Genomic DNA, 17994 nt, shown 5'->3' on the forward strand with positions numbered 1-17994 from the left:
TTTCCCGCCTCCCTCCTTTTTCTCCCTCTTTCCGCCTCTCCCTTCCTTTCCCGCCCTGCCTTCTTCCTTCATGTCTGTCTCCCTCTCTCCTTCCTTTCTTGCTCCCTTTCTTCCCTCTTTTTTTTTCTCCTCCTTTTCTTCTTCTCTCCCTCCGCCCTTCCTGGTTTTTCTTTCCTCCCTCCCTCTTACGTTTTTCTCCCTTTTTCCTTCTCCCCTTTTCCTCTTTCCTTCCCTTCTTCCTTTTACTCTTTCCTTCCCTTCCTCCTTTTTCTTTCCTTCCCTTCCTCCTTTTTCTCTTTCCTTCCTTCCTCCTTTTTCTCTTTCCTTCCCTTCGTCCTTTTTCTCTTTCCTTCCCTTCTTCCTTTTTCTCTTTCCTTCCCTTCCTCCTTTTTCTCTTTCCTTCCCTTCCTCCTTTTTCTCTTTCCTTCCTCCTTTTTCTCTTTCCTTCCTTCCTTTTTCTCTTTCCTTCCCTTCTTCCTTTTTCTCTTTCCTTCCCTTCTCCCTTTTTCTCTTTCCTTCCCTTCGTCCTTTTTCTCTTTCCTTCCTCCTTTTTCTCTTTCCTTCCCTTCTTCCTTTTTCTCTTTCCTTCCCTTCGTCCTTTTTCTCTTTCCTTCCTTCCTCCTTTTTCTCTTTCCTTCCTTCTTTTTCTCTTTCCTTCCCTTCTTCCTTTTTCTCTTTCCTTCCCTTCTTCCTTTTTCTCTTTCCTTCCCTTCTTCCTTTTTCTCTTTCCTTCCCTTCTTTTTCTCTTTCCTTCCCTTCCTCCTTTTTCTCCCTTTCCCTCCTTCCCTCCCTTTTCCTCTTTCTTTCCTGTCTCCCTCCCTCTCTTCCCTTTCTCCCCCCTCTCTTTTCCGGTTTGTTTTATGTATTTATTTTTGAGACACAGTTTCGCTCTTGTTGTCCAGGCTGGACTGCAACCTCCCCCTCCCGGGTTCAAGGGATTCTCCTGCCTCAGCCTCCCGAGTAGCTGGAATTATAGGCACCCACCACCACGCCTGGCTAATTTTATATTTTTTAGTAGAGACGGGGTTTCACCATGTTGGCCAGGCTGGTCTCGAACTCCCGACCTCAGGGGATCCGCCCACATCGGCTTCCTAAAGTGCTAGGATGACAGCTGTGAGCCACTGTGCCTGGTGAGCCACTGTGCCTGGTCGTGTCTTTTCCGTTCTTTTCTTTCCTCTCTCCGTTTCTCCCTCTCTTTTTCTTTTTCCTTTCTTTTATTCTTTCCTGTCCCGCTCTTTTCTTCCCGTCTGTTTCTCCCTTTCTCCCTGTTCTCCTTTTTTTTTTTTTTTTTTTTGAGATGGAGCCTCGCTCTGTCACCCAGGCTGGAGTGCAGTGGCATGATCTCAGCTCACTGCAACCTCCGCCTCCCGGGTTCAAGAGATTCTTCTGCCTCCGCCTCCTAACTAGCTGGGATTACAGGCTGGTGCCAGCACGCCCGGCTATTTTATTTTTATTTTTAGTAGAGACGGGGTTTCACCATGTTGGCCAGGCTGGTCTCGAACTCCTGACCTCAGGTGATCCGCCCACCTCGGCCTCCCGAAGTGCTGGATTACAGTCGTGAGCCACCGCGCCCAGCCTCCCTTTCTTTTTTCTTATCTCCTGCCTATTTTTCTTTCCACCCTCCCTGCCTCTTTCTTCTCTCCTCCCTCCCTCTTTTTCCTTTTTCTTCTCTCCTCCCTCCCCGTTTCCTTCTTTCCTGTCTCCCCGCCTCCTCCTTTGCCCTTTTCCTCCCTTTCTCCCGTCCGTCCCTCTCGTCTTTCCTTCCTTTTTTTTCTTTCCCTCTCTCGCTTCATTTCCTGCCTTTCCCCATCGCTCCCTTTCTTTCCCTCTTTTTTCCTCTCCTCCCGCTTGCTCTCCTTCCTTCCTTTCCTCCCTTCTTTTCCTTCCTCTTCTTTCCGTTTCCTTCTCCCTTCCTTCCTTTTCTCTCCCTGTGCTTTCTCGCTCTTGTTTTTCCTTTATCTCCCTTGTGTATTGAGGAGGTACAGTCCCTGGCTGTGGGTGGACAGCAGGGACCCGCTTGCCCTGGAGAGCGGACTCACCCTGGGTGACTCCTGGGTGCAGCTGTGAGCCCTGCCTGAGGCTTTTTCTGACCTCTAGGGAGAGCGGCTGAGGCTGGGGCTGGAGGTTGGGGCCGGCTCTGGAGGCTGGAGCGGCAGCTGGGCGGCGGGACGGGTGGCTCAGAAGTCACTGAAGCATGGGTAGGTCTAACCTTGGGCCCTTGCTGTGGGGAGGGCGTGGAGACCAAGCACATTCCTGAGGTTCTGCTAGGGCCCCGGCGGTGGACAGTGTCCTCTGAGGACCCAGGACCAAGCCAGGCTCCCTGCAGGAGGCCGGGAGCACTGTGGGTGCTGGGCAGGGGTGGGGAGTTTGCTGGGGCGCTGCGCCCAACAGGCCTGTGTTGGTTTCCCAGCCTCAGCGAGGTCGCGCAGGACGGGGCCCTGGTGCTGGTTTTCAGTGCCTGGGCCCTGGAACACGGTGTTCCCTTTCCAAGTCAGCAAAGCCTGTCTTAGGGGAGAGAAGAAGGTTCCTTCCATGCGGGTGGGGACGGCTAACCATGTCCAGACACTGAGATGGCGCTCTGTGTGCTCAGCCCTCAGCCTGCACTGGCTTGGTGGCTTGGTGACCCGCCAGCAGGGTGGTGCTGTCTGTGGGCTCTGCTCAGGCTCCTCTCCGAGCCAGGAGGATGCCTGCCTGCTTGGGCCTGGCACACAGGATGTGCTTGGCAAGTGCTTCTGGAATGGATGGATAGGTGGATAATGGATGGATGGATGGATGGATGGATAATGAATGGATAGATGGGTGATGGATGGATAGATACCTGATGGATAATGGATGGATGGATAATGAACAGATGATGGATAATGGATGGACAGATGATAGATGGATGATGGGTGGATGGATGATGGGTGGATGGGTGGATAATGGATGGATGGATAATGGATGGCTGGATAATGGGTGGATGGATTGATGGATGGATAATGGATGGATGGATGGATGATGGATGGATGGATGGATAATGAATGGATGATGGATGGGTGATGGATGGATAATGAATGGATGGATGAATAATGAATGGATGGATAACAGAAGATGGATGGATGGATAATGGATGAATGGATGAGTGATGGATAATGGATGATGGATATGGATGGATCAATGATGGACGGATAGATAATGGATGGATAATGGGTGGGTGGGTGAGTGGATTTATGGACAGATGGATGTGCTTGCTTGGCAGATGATTCTGGAATGAATGGATGGGTGGATGGATAATGAATAGGTGGGTGGGTGGACGGATGGATTGCTCGATCAGCAAATGCTGGAATGGATGGATGATGGATGGATGGATAGATAGATGCATGGATGACTGGATGGATGGATGGATGGATGGATAATGAACGGGTGGGTGGATAGATATGTGGATAGATGGATGTGCTCACTCGGCAAATGCTTCTGGAATGAGGGATAATGGACGGATGGATAATAGATGGGTGGATGGATGGATGGATGGATCGATGATGGATGGATTGATGATGGATGGATAGATGGATAATGAATGGGTGGGTGGATGGATAGATGGATGTGCTTGCTTGGCAAATGATTCTGGAATGGATAGATGGATGGATGGATAATGAATGGGTGGGTGAGTGGACAGATGAATTGCTCGATCGGCAAATGCTGGAATGGATGGATAATGGATGGATGGATGGATAATGAAAGGGTGGGTGGATAGATACGTGGATAGATGGATGTGCTCACTTGGCAAATGCTTCTGGAATGAGGGATAATGGACGGATGGATAATGGCTGGATGGCTGGATGGATAGATGATGGATGGATAGATGGATGATGGATGGATGGATGGATAACGAATGGGTGGGTGGGTGGATGGATAGATGGATGTGCTTGCTTGGCAAATGATTCTGGAATGAATGGATGGGTGGATGGATGGATTGCTTGATCGGCAAATGCTTCTGGAATGGATGGATGGATGAATGGATGGATAATGGATGGATGGATGGATGGATGGATGGATAATGAATGGGTGGGTGGGTGGGTGGATGGATGGATAGATGGATGTGCTTGCTTGGCAAATGATTCTGGAATGAATGGATGGATAATGGATGGATAATGAATGGGTGGGTGGATGGATGGGTAGATGGATATGCTTGCTTGGCAAATGATTCTGGAATGAATGGATGGATAATGAATGGATGGATAATGAATGGGTGGGTGGATGGATGGGTAGATGGATATGCTTGCTTGGCAAATGATTCTGGAATGAATGGATGGATAATGAATGGGTGGGTGGATGGATGGGTAGATGGATATGCTTGCTTGGCAAATGATTCTGGAATGAATGGATGGATAATGAATGGGTGGGTGGATGGATGGGTAGATGGATATGCTTGCTTGGCAAATGATTCTGGAATGAGTGGATGGATGATGGATAGATAGATGGATAATGAATGGGTGGGTGGGTGGATGGATGGATTGCTTGATTGGCAAATGCTTCTGGAATGAATGAGTGGATAGATGATGGACGGATGGATAATGGGTGGGTGGGTGGATGAATGGATAGATGGATAATGAATAGGTGGGTGGGTGGATGGATTGCTGGCAAATGCTTCTGGAATGAATGGATGGATGGATGATGGATGGATGGATCATGGGTGGGTGGGTGGGTGGATGGATGGATAGATGGATGTGCTTGGCAAATGCTTCTGGGATGGATGGATGGATGGATGGATGGATAATGGGTGGGTGGGTGGATAGATGGATTGCTTGATGAGCAAATGCTTCTGGGATGGATGGATGGATGGATGGATGGATAATGGGTGGGTGGGTGGATGGATGGATTGCTTGATGAGCAAATGCTTCTGGGATGGATGGATGGATGGATGGATGGATGGATGGATGGATGGATTGCTTGATGAGCAAATGCTTCTGGAATGGATAGGTGGATACATGATGGATGGATGGATGGATAATGAATGGATGGGTGGATGGATGGATTGCTTGATCGGCAAATGCTTCTGGAATGGATGGATGATGGATGGATAATGGGTGGGTGGGTGGATGGATAGATGGATGTGCTTGCTTGGCAAATGATTCTGGAATGGATGGGTGGGTGGTTGGATAATGAATGGGTGGGGGGGGTGGGGGGGTGGATGAATGAATGGATGGATTGATTGCTCGATTGGCAAATGCTGGAATGGATGGATGATGGATGGATGGATGGATGGTTGGATAATGAATGGGTGGGTGGGTGGGTGGATAATGAATGGGTGGGTGGATAGATGCATGGATAGATGGATGTGCTCACTCGGCAAATTCTGGAATGGATAATGGATGGATGGATGAATGGATGGATGGATAGATGATGGATGGATGGATGGATGGATTGCTTGATTGGCAAATGCTGGAATGGATGGATGATGGATGGATGGATGGATGATGGATGGATGGATGGAAGGATGGATGGATGGATAATGAATGGGTGGGTGGATAGATGCATGGATAGATGGATGTGCTCACTCGGCAAATTCGGGAATGAATGGATAATGGATGGATGGATGAATGGATGGATGAATAGATGATGGATGGATGGATGGATGAATTGCTAACTGGGGCTGTTTTTCCGTACAGAGTCCTGCACGTGGGACTTAGCCCTGGACGCTAACTTCTTTGCCCCTCGTATCTGGGAGGGAACAACGCAGTCGCCATGCCTGACTAGGGCATGACCTGGGAAGCCTTTGGGGCCACCTGCCCCGGAACCCGGGGACATGGCCTCCCTGGGAAAGGAGGGTGAGGTGAGCCTCACAACCGGGAATTGGAAGTGAGGGAGAGAACAGCTGCTGGGTAGTGGGAGTAAAGCTTGTGTCTCTCACCGCCCTCCCCCTCCAAGGACTGAGTAGAGAGGAATGAGTCCCGATCCGCCTGCCAGGCACTCGGCCACGAGGACTCCTTATCTGCCGGCGTCTGATAAAATTACCCGCGTGGCTTCAGCGATCACTGCTGCCTGACCAGCGGGTGCTGTCATGGAATCTGCGTCCAGAAAGCCCCCTGGGGTTCAGAGAAGTGGTGGGTTCATATAGAAGTAGAGGTGGCTTTTGTGTGTGTATGGAGACGGAGTCTTGCTCTGTTGCCCAGGCTGGAGTGCAGTGGCACGATCTTGGCTCACTGCAAGCCCCACCTCCCAGGTTCAAGCGTTTCTTCTGCCTCAGCCTCCCGAGTAGCTGGGATTGCAGGTGCGTGCCACCACGCCTCATTTTTGTATTTTTAATAGAGACGGGGTGTCATCCATCCATTCCAGAAGCATTTGCCAAGCACATCCTGGGTGCCGGGCCCAAGCAGCAGGCTGGTCTCGAACTCCTGACCTCAAGCGATCGGCCCGCCTCGGCCTCCCAAAGTGCCGGGATGACAGGTGTGAGCCACCACGTCCCACCCGGAAGCAGGAAAGACGTTAGGCTTCATCCGACGGCCGGGAAGGAATCAGAGCAGGGCTGAGGTGGGCTTTTTGCGGGGTGGGGTGGGGTGCCAGGCTCTGTGTTGGGTGGGGCCACGGCAGCTGTTCTGTAATTAATCATTACCGAGGCTCTGCCCGTAAGAAGTGTGGGCCAGGGAGAGCTGATGAGGCTGCAGGATGAGGGGGCCTGACAGACCCCTTTGCCCAGAAGAGGACCCCCAAAAGACCTTCCCTCTGAAGAGGGCTCCCCAAGACCTCCTCCCTGAAAAGGGACTCCCAGGGCCACCGCCCTGAAAAGGGCTCCTCAAAAGGCCTCCCCCAAAGGGGTCCCCACAAGACCTGCCCTCTGAAGGAAGCCCCCCAGACTTCCCCCATGAAGAGGGTCCCCCAAAGCCTTTCCCCCCAAAGAGGCCCCCCAAGACCTGCCCCTGGAAGACAACTCCCCAAGATCTCCGTCTCGAAGGCTCCCCAAGACCTCTCCCCCACGAAGAGCCCCCTAAGACCTTTACCCTGGAAAAGGGCTCTCTGCAAAGCCTTCTGGAACAAGGCATTGAGCTCGGCAGGTGGGGAGGAGCTGTGTACTCAACATCATCCTGAGGGTCTGTTGTCCTCCTGCTTCCACCACCCCAGCCCCCAGATAAATCCAGAGGGTGTTTTAGAGCCAGACAGACACTCCTGGTATGCACCAGGCCCTCAGTGCAGCGCTCGCTGAGTGGAGAAGGAGGGAGTGGGTGAACCCGGCTGGCCAGGCTGCCCTGCACAGACTTCCAGCCTTGTCACCCCACTGGTTTTTTTTTTGTTGTTGTTGTTGAGACGGAGTCTCGCTCTGTCGCCCAGGCTGGAGTGCAGTGGCCGGATCTCAGCTCACTGCAAGCTCCCGGGTTTACACCATTCTCCTGCCTCAGCCTCCCGAGTAGCTGGGACGGCAGGCGCCGCTACCTCGCCCGGCTAGTTTTTTGTATTTTTTTAGTACAGACGGGGTTTCACCGGGTTAGCCAGGATGGTCTCGAGCTCCTGACCTTGTGATCTGCCCGTCTCGGCCTCCCAAAGTGCTGGGATTACAGGCTTGAGCCACCGCGCCCGGCCACTGGTTTTTAAATCATCGCAGTCTTTGCGATGTTCTATGCATGCCACACAGAGACTCTCAGAGTCCAGAGGTGCTGCTTTTGCACAGTTACTCCAATGAATAAAAAGACGGGCTGGGCGCGGTGGTTCACGCCTGTCATCCCAGCACTTTGAGAGGCCTGAGGCCAGGAGCTCGAGACCAGCCTGGCCAACATGGTGAAACCCTGTCTCTACTGAAAATACAAAAAAATTAGCTGGGCGTGGTGGCGGGCGCCTGTCATTCCAGCTACTGGGGAAGCTGAGGCAGGAGAATCGCTTGAACCTGGGAGGCGGAGTTTGCACTGAGCCAAGATTGCACCACCTGCACTCCAGCCTGGGCGACAGAGCAAGACTCCTCAAAAAAAAAAAAAAAAAGTTCCAGCAGACACAGAAGGGAGAGTGAGAGGGAACAGGTCCCAGGGACCCTGTGTCTGGCTTCTGCTGAGGGTGTCCTGCAGGTTCCTTCCACCTGGGGGACGCCCTCCATGGACCCTTAGTTTAAGGGCACACATGGGCGTGGGGACCAGAACACGGAGGCCACGCCGGAGGTCCTGCTGCAATCACGTGGCCCCCCAGCCCACTCCCAACAGCCAAGACCATGCAGGGCCTGGGCTCCCCCTAGGTCAGATGCCTGTGGTTCTCTCCACCGAGGGGCCCCCCATGCCAGCCTTTTCCTGGGCAGAGTCCCAGAACCTTCTCGGACCCACGAACGTTTCAATCCGGGGTGGGGCCTTCCCTGGGCACCCAAGAGGTGGGAATCTGTCCCTGGCCCCTATAACTGGCGGGCTGCGCCTGCCTCTGTCTCCATCCTGTCCCGATTCCCCGTCCCCAGTGGCAGGGGCTGGAGAGGAGGGAGCTTCAGGCTTGAAAGCCATCAAAGCAGGTTGCTTTCAAGATGGCCAGTGGTCACCTGAGATGGAGCCGAGAGCAGCTGTGGAAGCCGTCTGTGAACCCTGCAGAGGCCTTCGTGCCTTAAGACAGACGGCGTCCTGCAGGTACGTGGGGAAACCTTGCAGGCAGCCCAAGGTGACCGGGATGCTATCTGTCGCCCCAGCTCTGGGCCAGGCTGACGTGGGAAGGGAGGGAGGAGGGACAGCTCTGGGCCAGGCTGACGTGGGAAGGGAGGAAGGAGGAAGTAGGAGGGACGGAGGGCTGGCCGCTTTCCAGGGCTGGGCTCTGTGGCATCGCCTGGCGGCTGTCCTGTCTGGCCCCACGCTGAGGCCAGTGTGGGAGGGGCCTGGAAGCCTCATCCTTCCTGCTTGCCAAGCGGTGAGGGCCACAGCCACGCACCACTGCTCTGGACTCCCCCTTTCATCATCAAAGTCAAATTTTCTTCCTGGTCCGTCTAGGCCTGCCATGGAGACACCACGTGTGATCGTTAAAAAAAAAAAAAAAGTGCAGTTAGGCCGGGCGCGGTGGCTCACGCCTGCAATGCCAGCACTTTGGGAGGCCGAGGCGGGCGGATCACCTGAGGTCAGGAGTTCCAGACCAGCCTGGCCAACATGGTGAAACACGGTCTGTACTAAAAATACAAACATTAGGCGGGCGTGGTGGTGGGTGCCTGTAATCCAGCTACTGTGGGGAGGCTGAGGCAGGAGAATCGCTTGAACCCGGGAGGCGGAGGTTGCAGTGAGCCGAGATCGCGCCATTGCACTCCAGCCTGGGCGACAGAGCGAGATTCTGTCTCAAAAAAGAAAAAAAAAAAAAAACGGAGTCCAGAATCACACACAGTCACGCGTGCCTGGTAACGTTCCCGCAGTCAACAATGGCCTTCGTAGACATCAGAAGTCCCAGGAGATGGTAATACTGTAGTTTTCCTGTGTCTTTATTTGTAGACATACAAACACCTACCGTTGTGTTATAGCAGCCTACGGCACTCGGCACACTCAGGTGAGTAGCAGGCCGGGAGCTTGGGGTCCTGCCACGCAGCCCAGGTGAGTAGCAGGTCGGGAGCTTGGGGTCCTGCCATGCAGCCCAGGTGAGTAGCAGGTCGGGAGCCCGGGGCCCTGCCACACAGCCCAGGTGAGTAGCAGGCTGTGTGTGCCACGGCGGTATGTGTGAGCGCACCCCGTGATGTGCACACAAAGAGAATTGCCGAAGGACGCATTTCTCAAAACAGGTCCGTGTCGTTCAGTGACACGTATGACCGTATCTGTGTGTGTGTGTGTGCAGATGGGTGTGTATGTACGTATACACACCTGAACACACACACCTCTACACACATACCTGTATATGGATAGAACGCATCATTTACAGAATTTATAGAACACGTAATTTATGTTACATAAAATATATAGAAATCAGTTTTGTTTTCTTTTTTTTATTTGTTTAAGACGGAGTCTTGCTCTGTCGCCCAGGCTGGAGTGCAGTGGCACGATCTCGGCTCACCGCGACCTCTGCCTACTGGTTTCAAGCGATTCTCCTGCCTCAGCCTCCCCCCAGTAGCTGGGATTACAGGCACCCGCCACCACGCCCAGCTGATTTTTGTATTTTCTGTAGAGACAGGGTTTCACCATGTTGCCCAGGCTGGTCTCAAATTTCTGACCTCAAGTGATCCACCCGCCTCGGCCTCCCAAATTGCTGGGATTACAAGCGTGAGCCACTGCACCCAGCCGATTTCAGCTGTTTTCTTTTTTCTTCTTTTTCTTTTCTTTTTTTTGAGATGGAGTTTCGCTCTCGTTGCCCAGGCTGGAGTACAATGGCACAATCGTGGCTCACCGCAATCTCCGCTTCCCAGGTTAAAGCGATTCTCCTGCCTCAGCCTCCCCCCAGTAGCTGGGATGACAGGCGCCCGCCACCACGCCCGGCTGATTTTTGTTATTTTCTGTAGAGACGGGGTTTCACCATGTTGGCCAGGCTGGTCTCAAACTCCTGACCTCAAGTGATCTATCTTCCTTGGCCTCCCACAGTGCTGGGATGACAGGTGTGAGCCACTGCACCCAGCCTATTTCAGCTGTTTTCTTAAAGCACAAAGCAACCTACACATTCTTTTGTGATGCCAGGCAACAGTAAGGGTGCAGCAGCTTGTGACTTGGGTGTTGCGATCACGCGTGACCACTGCAGAAAAGCACACACCCACCTGTCCAGCGGGCACCTTGAAATAGGCCGCCCAGGAGGTGGAGGGTGCGGTGAGCCGAGATCGCACTATTGCACTCCAGTCTGGGCAGCAAGAGCGAAACTCCAGACTCCGTCTCAAAAAAAGGAAAACCGGCCGGGCGCGGTGGCTCAAGCCTGTAATCCCAGCACTGTGGGAGGCCGAGACGGGCGGATCACGAGGTCAGGAGATCGAGACCATCCTGGCTAACCCGGTGAAACCCCGTCTCTACTAAAAAAAAAAATACAAAAAACTAGCCGGGCGCGGTGGCGGCGCCTGTAGTCCCAGCTACTCGGGAGGCTGAGGCAGGAGAATGGCGTGAACCCGGGAGGCGGAGCTTGCAGTGAGCTGAGATCCGGCCACTGCACTCCAGCCTGGGCGACAGGGCGAGACTCTGTCTCAAAAAAAAAAAGGAAAATAGCTGAAATATCATGCAGACGGACGCCCAGCCCGGGAACGGGAAAGCTGGGTGTGTCTGCCCTAAAAACATCACCTGGGCCTGCTCCGGTTCTCCCCGCTTTTCAGATCATGCCTGAACCTCGGTGCTCCTGGAGGTCAAGGCTGTGGTTTGAGGGGCTCCGCCCCAGCCCAGCCCCAGGTTGGCCCAGCTGTTCCCGGAGGGGCTAGGGAGGAAAGGGGGCTGTGTGGGCCCCACAGGGCCAACTGAGGTCTGAGGGTCGGGACACAGCCCGGCAGCAGGAACTGGGAGTGGAGCACGGGGGAAATGTGGATTCGCTGGGCTCCCTACAGCCGCAGTGACTGTGTGCCCAGGAGGTCCTCGCAGGGCAGGTGTGAGTCTGGCCTGCCTGGACTCGGGGAGGGGGTGTTTTACAGACGCATTTCAGCCCTGCAGGAGGGGCTGGGGAGGTTCCGCTCGTGACAGTGTCTACACCAAGACAGGAGACACGGAAGCTGCCCGGAGAACTGCCACTCTGTGGCCTGTGGGCGTCTGGGGGTGAGCGGCAGCGACGGTGTGTTCCCACAGAAGAGACACACTGGAAATCGTGGGGAAGGTGGGAAGATGCAGGCTGGGGTGCGGAGAAGGACCAAGAACCTGCCTGGTGTACGGCACCCTCGTAGCAGCCGTGAGAAAGCCCCGTCCCCACCACCCTCCCCGCGAGTCCCCACCGGCTACTCTGGAAGGCTGCTGGCTCCCAGGACGTCCGCCGGGCTGAACGGTCCTCCCTGCTGTCCCTCCGTCCCCTCCTCCCTGAATGCAGTCTTCATCTCCTCCAAAAATGCAACCTCCTTCTCCTTCTCCCCCAATGGAGCCTCCTTCCCGTCCTCCTCCCCAAATGCAGCCTCTGTACCCCCCTCCCTAAATGCAGCCTCCTCCCCCTCCTCCCTGAATGCAGCCTCCATCTCCTCCAAAAATGCAACCTCCTTCCTTTCCTCCCCCAGTGCAGCCTCCGTCCCCTCCTTCCCGAATGCAGCCTCCTTTTCCTCCTCTTCCCCAAATGCAGCCTCCATCCCCTCTCCCAAAATGCAGCCTCTGTCCCCTCCTCCCCAAATGCAGCCTCCTTCCCCTCCTTCCCAAATGCAGCCTCCTTCCCCTCCTCCCGAAATGCAGCCTCCATCCCCTCCTCCCCGAATGCAGCCTCCATCTCCCTCCTCTGCGAATGCAGCCTCCTTCCCCTCCTCCCCGAATGCCACCTCCTCCCCCTCCTCCCCGAATGCAGCCTCCTTCCCCTCCTCAAATGCAGCCTCCATCCCCTCCTCCCCAAATGCAGCCTCCTTCCCCTCCTCCCCAAATGCAGCCTCCTTCCCCTCCTCCCTGAATGCAGCCTCCTTCCCCTCCTCAAATGCAGCCTCCATCCCCTCCTCCCCAAATGCAGCCTCCATCCCTTCCTCCCCAAATGCAGCCTCCTTCCCCTCCTCCTCAGATGCAGCCTCCATCCCCTCCTCCCCAGATGCAGCCTCCATCCCCTCCTCCCCAGATGCAGCCTCCATCCCCTCCTCCCCAGATGCAGCCTCCATCCCCTCCTCCCCGAATGCAGCCTCCTTCCCCTCCTCCTCAAATGCTGCCTCCATCCCCTCCTCCCCAAATGCAGCCTCCATCCCCTCCTCCCCGAATGCAGCCTCCATCCCCTCCTCCCTGAATGCCGCCTCCTCCCCCTCCTCCCCGAATGCAGCCTCCTTCCCCCTCCCTGAATGCAGCCTCCTTCCCCTCCTCCCTGAATGCAGCCTCCTTCCCCTCCTCCCCGAATGCAGCCTCCTTCCCCTCCTCAAATGCAGCGTCCATCCCCTCCTCCCCAAATGCAGCCTCCTTCCCCTCCTCCTCAGATGCAGCCTCCATCCCCTCCTCCCCAAATGCAGCCTCCATCCCCTCCTCCCCAAATGCAGCCTCCATCCCCTCCTCCCCGAATGCAGCCTCCATCTCCCTCCTCTGCGAATGCAGCCTCCTTCCCCTCCTCCCCGAATGCCACCTCCTCCCCCTCCTCCCCGAATGCAGCCTCCTTCCCCTCCTCAAATGCAGCCTCCATCCCCTCCTCCCCAAATGCAGCCTCCTTCCCCTCCTCCCCAAATGCAGCCTCCTTCCCCTCCTCCCCGAATGCAGCCTCCTTCCCCTCCTCAAATGCAGCCTCCATCCCCTCCTCCCCAAATGCAGCCTCCATCCCCTCCTCCCCAAATGCAGCCTCCTTCCCCTCCTCCTCAGATGCAGCCTCCATCCCCTCCTCCCCAGATGCAGCCTCCATCCCCTCCTCCCCAGATGCAGCCTCCATCCCCTCCTCCCCAGATGCAGCCTCCTTCCCCTCCTCCTCAAATGCTGCCTCCATCCCCTCCTCCCCAAATGCAGCCTCCATCCCCTCCTCCCCGAATGCAGCCTCCATCCCCTCCTCCCCGAATGCCGCCTCCTCCCCCTCCTCCCCGAATGCAGCCTCCTTCCCCCTCCCTGAATGCAGCCTCCTTCCCCTCCTCCCCGAATGCAGCCTCCTTCCCCTCCTCCCCGAATGCAGCCTCCTTCCCCTCCTCCCTGAATGCAGCCTCCTTCCCCTCCTCAAATGCAGCCTCCATCCCCTCCTCCCCAAATGCAGCCTCCTTCCCCTCCTCCCCAAATGCAGCCTCCTTCCCCTCCTCCCTGAATGCAGCCTCCTTCCCCTCCTCCTCAGATGCAGCCTCCATTCCCTCCTCCTCAAATGCAGCCTCCATCCCCTCCTCCCCAAATGCAGCCTCCATCCCCTCCTCCCCAAATGCAGCCTCCTTCCCCTCCTCCCTGAATGCAGCCTCCTTCCCCTCCTCCCCGAATGCAGCCTCCTTCCCCTCCTCAAATGCAGCCTCCATCCCCTCCTCCCCAAATGCAGCCTCCTTCCCCTCCTCCTCAGATGCAGCCTCCATCCCCTCCTCCCCAAATGCAGCCTCCTTCCCCTCCTCCCCGAATGCACCCTCCTTCCCCTCCTCCCCGAATGCACCCTCCTTCCCCTCCTCTCCGAATGCACCCTCCTCCCCCTCCTCCCCGAATGCACCCTCCTCCCCCTCCTCCCCGAATGCACCCTCCTTCCCCTCCTCCCCGAATGCAGCCTCCTTCCCCTCCTCAAATGCAGCCTCCATCCCCTCCTCCCCAAATGCAGCCTCCATCCCCTCCTCCCCAAATGCAGCCTCCATCCCCTCCTCCCCAAATGCAGCCTCCATCCCCTCCTCCCCAGATGCAGCCTCCTTCCCCTCCTCCCCAGATGCAGCCTCCTTCCCCTCCTCCTCAAATGCTGCCTCCATCCCCTCCTCCCCAAATGCAGCCTCCATCCCCTCCTCCCCAAATGCAGCCTCCATCCCCTCCTCCCCGAATGCAGCCTCCTTCCCCCTCCCTGAATGCAGCCTCCTTCCCCTCCTCCCCGAATGCAGCCTCCTTCCCCTCCTCAAATGCAGCCTCCATCCCCTCCTCCCCAAATGCAGCCTCCTTCCCCTCCTCCCCGAATGCAGCCTCCTTCCCCTCCTCAAATGCAGCCTCCATCCCCTCCTCCCCAAATGCAGCCTCCTTCCCCTCCTCCTCAAATGCAGCCTCCATCCCCTCCTCCCCAAATGCAGCCTCCTTCTCCTCCTCCTCAGATGCAGCCTCCATCCCCTCCTCCCCAAATGCAGCCTCCATCCCCTCCTCCCCAAATGCAGCCTCCGTCCCCTCCTCCCCAAATGCAGCCTCCTTCCCCTCCTCCTCAAATGCTGCCTCCATCCCCTCCTCCCCAAATGCACCCTCTGTCCCCTTCTCCCCAAATGCAGCCTCTTCCCTCATCAAGAACTCTCACAGAGGAGCCACGGACAGACTTTTGCTTTCTTTATTCAGCCACGACTGCACGCTCCTATGTGACTGTCCTATGTACTTGGGGACCAGGTGGTCCACCTGCAGCCTGGGGGAGGACGTCCCTATAATGAACACGCTGCCTGGGCTTCAGGGGGCCACTCTGGTGGCCAACATGGCATCCAGGACACCCTCCAAGTGCACCACCTGCACCTGGTGGAAGCCGTGCAGCTCCAGCAAGCACTGGTACTCGCCGCTGCTCCGCTCCCTGCCCTCAGTCTGCACCAGCATGTTCAGCGACTGTATCAGGCCACCCTGCGCCTCCCTCTTCTCCTCATCCAGGAGCGTCTCCACCAGCAGCAGGCCGGCCCCTGGGGGGGGAGAGCAGAGAGCTGGAGTCCTGGCCAGCCAGGCGGGGATCCTTCAGGGGGACACAGCGGGCAGCGGGAGCTCAGAGCTGTGAGCAGAGGCTGCCGAGAACCCTTACACAGGGAGGGGAGGGCAGTGAGACAGAACGATGCAGGGTGGACAGACGGGGAGAAGGAGACTAGATCGAAACATGGGTGGATAGATGGGTGCATCACCTGGGTCCGTTCCAGTTCTCCTGGATGGATGGATGAACAGATGGTAGATGATGGGTAGGTAGATGAATGGATGGATAGATGGTTGCATGGATGAGATGGATGGATGGGTGAATAGATGGTAGATGATGCGTAGGTAGGTAGGTAGATGGATGGATAGATGGTTGCATGGATGAGATGGATGGATGGGTGAATAGATGGTAGATGATGCGTAGGTAGGTAGGTAGATGGATGGATAGATGAATGCATGGATGAGATGGATGGATGGGTGGATAGATGGTAGATGATGGGCAGATGGATGGATGGATGGATGGATGCATAGATGAGATGGATGGATGGGTGAATAGATGGTAGATGATGGGCAGATGAATGGATGGATGGATGCGTGGATGAGATGGACGGATGGGTGAACAGATGGTAGATGATGGGCAGATGGATAGATGCATAGATGAGATGGATGGATGGGTGAATAGATGGTAGATGATGGGCAGATGGATAGATGCATAGATGAGATGGATGGATGGGTGAATAGATGGTAGATGATGGGTAGGTAGATGAATGGATGGATAGATGCATGGATGAGATGGATGGATGGGTGAATAGATGGTAGATGATGGGCAGATGGATAGATGCATAGATGAGATGGATGGATGGGTGGATAGATGGTAGATGATGGGCAGATGGATGGATGGATGCATAGATGAGATGGATGGATGGGTGAATAGATGGTAGATGATGGGTAGGTAGATGAATGGATGGATAGATGCATGGATGAGATGGATGGATGGGTGAACAGATGGTAGATGAATGGATGGATAGATGGTTGCATGGATGAGATGGATGGATGGGTGAATAGATGGTAGATGATGGGCAGATGGATAGATGCATAGATGAGATGGATGGATGGGTGGATAGATGGTAGATGATGGGCAGATGGATGGATGGATGCATAGATGAGATGGATGGATGGGTGAATAGATGGTAGATGATGGGTAGGTAGATGAATGGATGGATAGATGCATGGATGAGATGGATGGATGGGTGAACAGATGGTAGATGAATGGATGGATAGATGGTTGCATGGATGAGATGGATGGATGGGTGAATAGATGGTAGATGATGGGCAGATGGATAGATGCATAGATGAGATGGATGGATGGGTGGATAGATGGTAGATGATGGGCAGATGGATGGATGGATGCATAGATGAGATGGATGGATGGGTGAATAGATGGTAGATGATGGGTAGGTAGATGAATGGATGGATAGATGCATGGATGAGATGGATGGATGGGTGAACAGATGGTAGATGAATGGATGGATAGATGGTTGCATGGATGAGATGGATGGATGGGTGAATAGATGGTAGATGATGGGCAGATGGATAGATGCATGGATGAGATGGATGGATGGGTGAATAGATGGTAGATGATGGGCAGATGGATGGATGGATGCATAGATGAGATGGATGGATGGGTGAATAGATGGTAGATGATGGGCAGATGGATGGATGGATGCATAGATGAGATGGATGGATGGGTGAATAGATGGTAGATGATGGGCAGATAGATGAACGGATGGATGGATGCATAGATGAGATGGATGGATGGGTGAATAGATGGTAGATGATGGGCAGATGAATGGATGGATGGATGCATGGATGAGATGGACGGATGGGTGAACAGATGGTAGATGATGGGCAGATGGATAGATGCATGGATGAGATGGATGGATGGGTGGATAGATGGTAGATGATGGGCAGATAGATGAATGGATGGATGGATGCATAGATGGATGGATGGGTGAATAGATGGTAGATGATGGGCAGATAGATGAATGGATGGATGGATGCATGGATGAGATGGACGGATGGGTGAACAGATGGTAGATGATGGGCAGATGGATGGATGGATGCATGGATGAGATCGATGGATGGGTGAACAGATGATAGATGATGGGCAGATGAATGGGTGGATGGATGAGATGGATGGATGGGTGAACAGATGGTACATGATGGGCAGATGAATGGGTGGATGGATGCATGGATGAGATGGATGGGTGAACAGATGGTAGATGATGGGCAGATAGATGAATGGATGGATAGTTGGATGCATGGATGAGATGGATGGATAGACGAACAGATGGTAGATGGGGAGATGGATGGATGGATGCATGCATGGATGAGATGGATGGATAGATGAATAGATGGTAGATGATGGGTAGGTAGATGAATGGATGGATAGATGGATGCATGGATGAGATGGATGGATAGATGATGGTAGATGATGGGCAAATAGATGAATGGATAGATGGATGCATGGATGAGATGGATGGATAGATGAATAGATGGTAGATGATGGGCAGATAGATGAATGGATGGATAGTTGGATGCATGGATGAGATGGATGGATAGATGAACAGATGGTAGATGATGGGTAGGTAGATGAATGGATGGATAGATGGATGCATGGATGAGATGGATGGATAGATGAATAGATGGTAGATGATGGGCAAATAGA

General features: G+C 54.6%; 1 protein-coding gene and 1 long non-coding RNA gene across 6 annotated transcripts in view; one reads left to right on the forward strand and one right to left on the reverse strand.

Moving 5' to 3' along the window:
• The first annotated feature begins 1144 nt into the window (after positions 1-1144).
• Positions 1145-9089, forward strand: LOC141409494 (uncharacterized). The gene is made up of 6 exons (XR_012430433.1): positions 1145-2198; positions 5649-5812; positions 5908-6083; positions 6289-6510; positions 8405-8567; positions 8922-9089. It is a non-coding gene; the product is annotated as an uncharacterized lncRNA (long non-coding RNA).
• A 5826-nt stretch (positions 9090-14915) lies between these two features.
• The window catches only part of LOC102127776 (probable bifunctional dTTP/UTP pyrophosphatase/methyltransferase protein), a 42109-nt gene continuing 39030 nt past the window's right edge, over positions 14916-17994 (reverse strand). For all 5 annotated transcript variants that reach the window (XR_012430430.1, XR_012430431.1, XR_012430432.1 and 2 more), the window contains one exon: positions 14916-15265. Coding sequence is in view for 2 of the 5 variants with exons in the window: in XM_074030388.1 (XP_073886489.1) it covers positions 15045-15265 (221 nt within the window). In the remaining 3 variants the exon portion in view is untranslated. The remainder of the gene's footprint in view (positions 15266-17994) is intronic.

Source organism: Macaca fascicularis, chromosome Y, assembly GCF_037993035.2.
Source record: "Macaca fascicularis isolate 582-1 chromosome Y, T2T-MFA8v1.1".
In the NCBI taxonomy this organism is placed as follows: domain Eukaryota; kingdom Metazoa; phylum Chordata; class Mammalia; order Primates; family Cercopithecidae; genus Macaca; species Macaca fascicularis.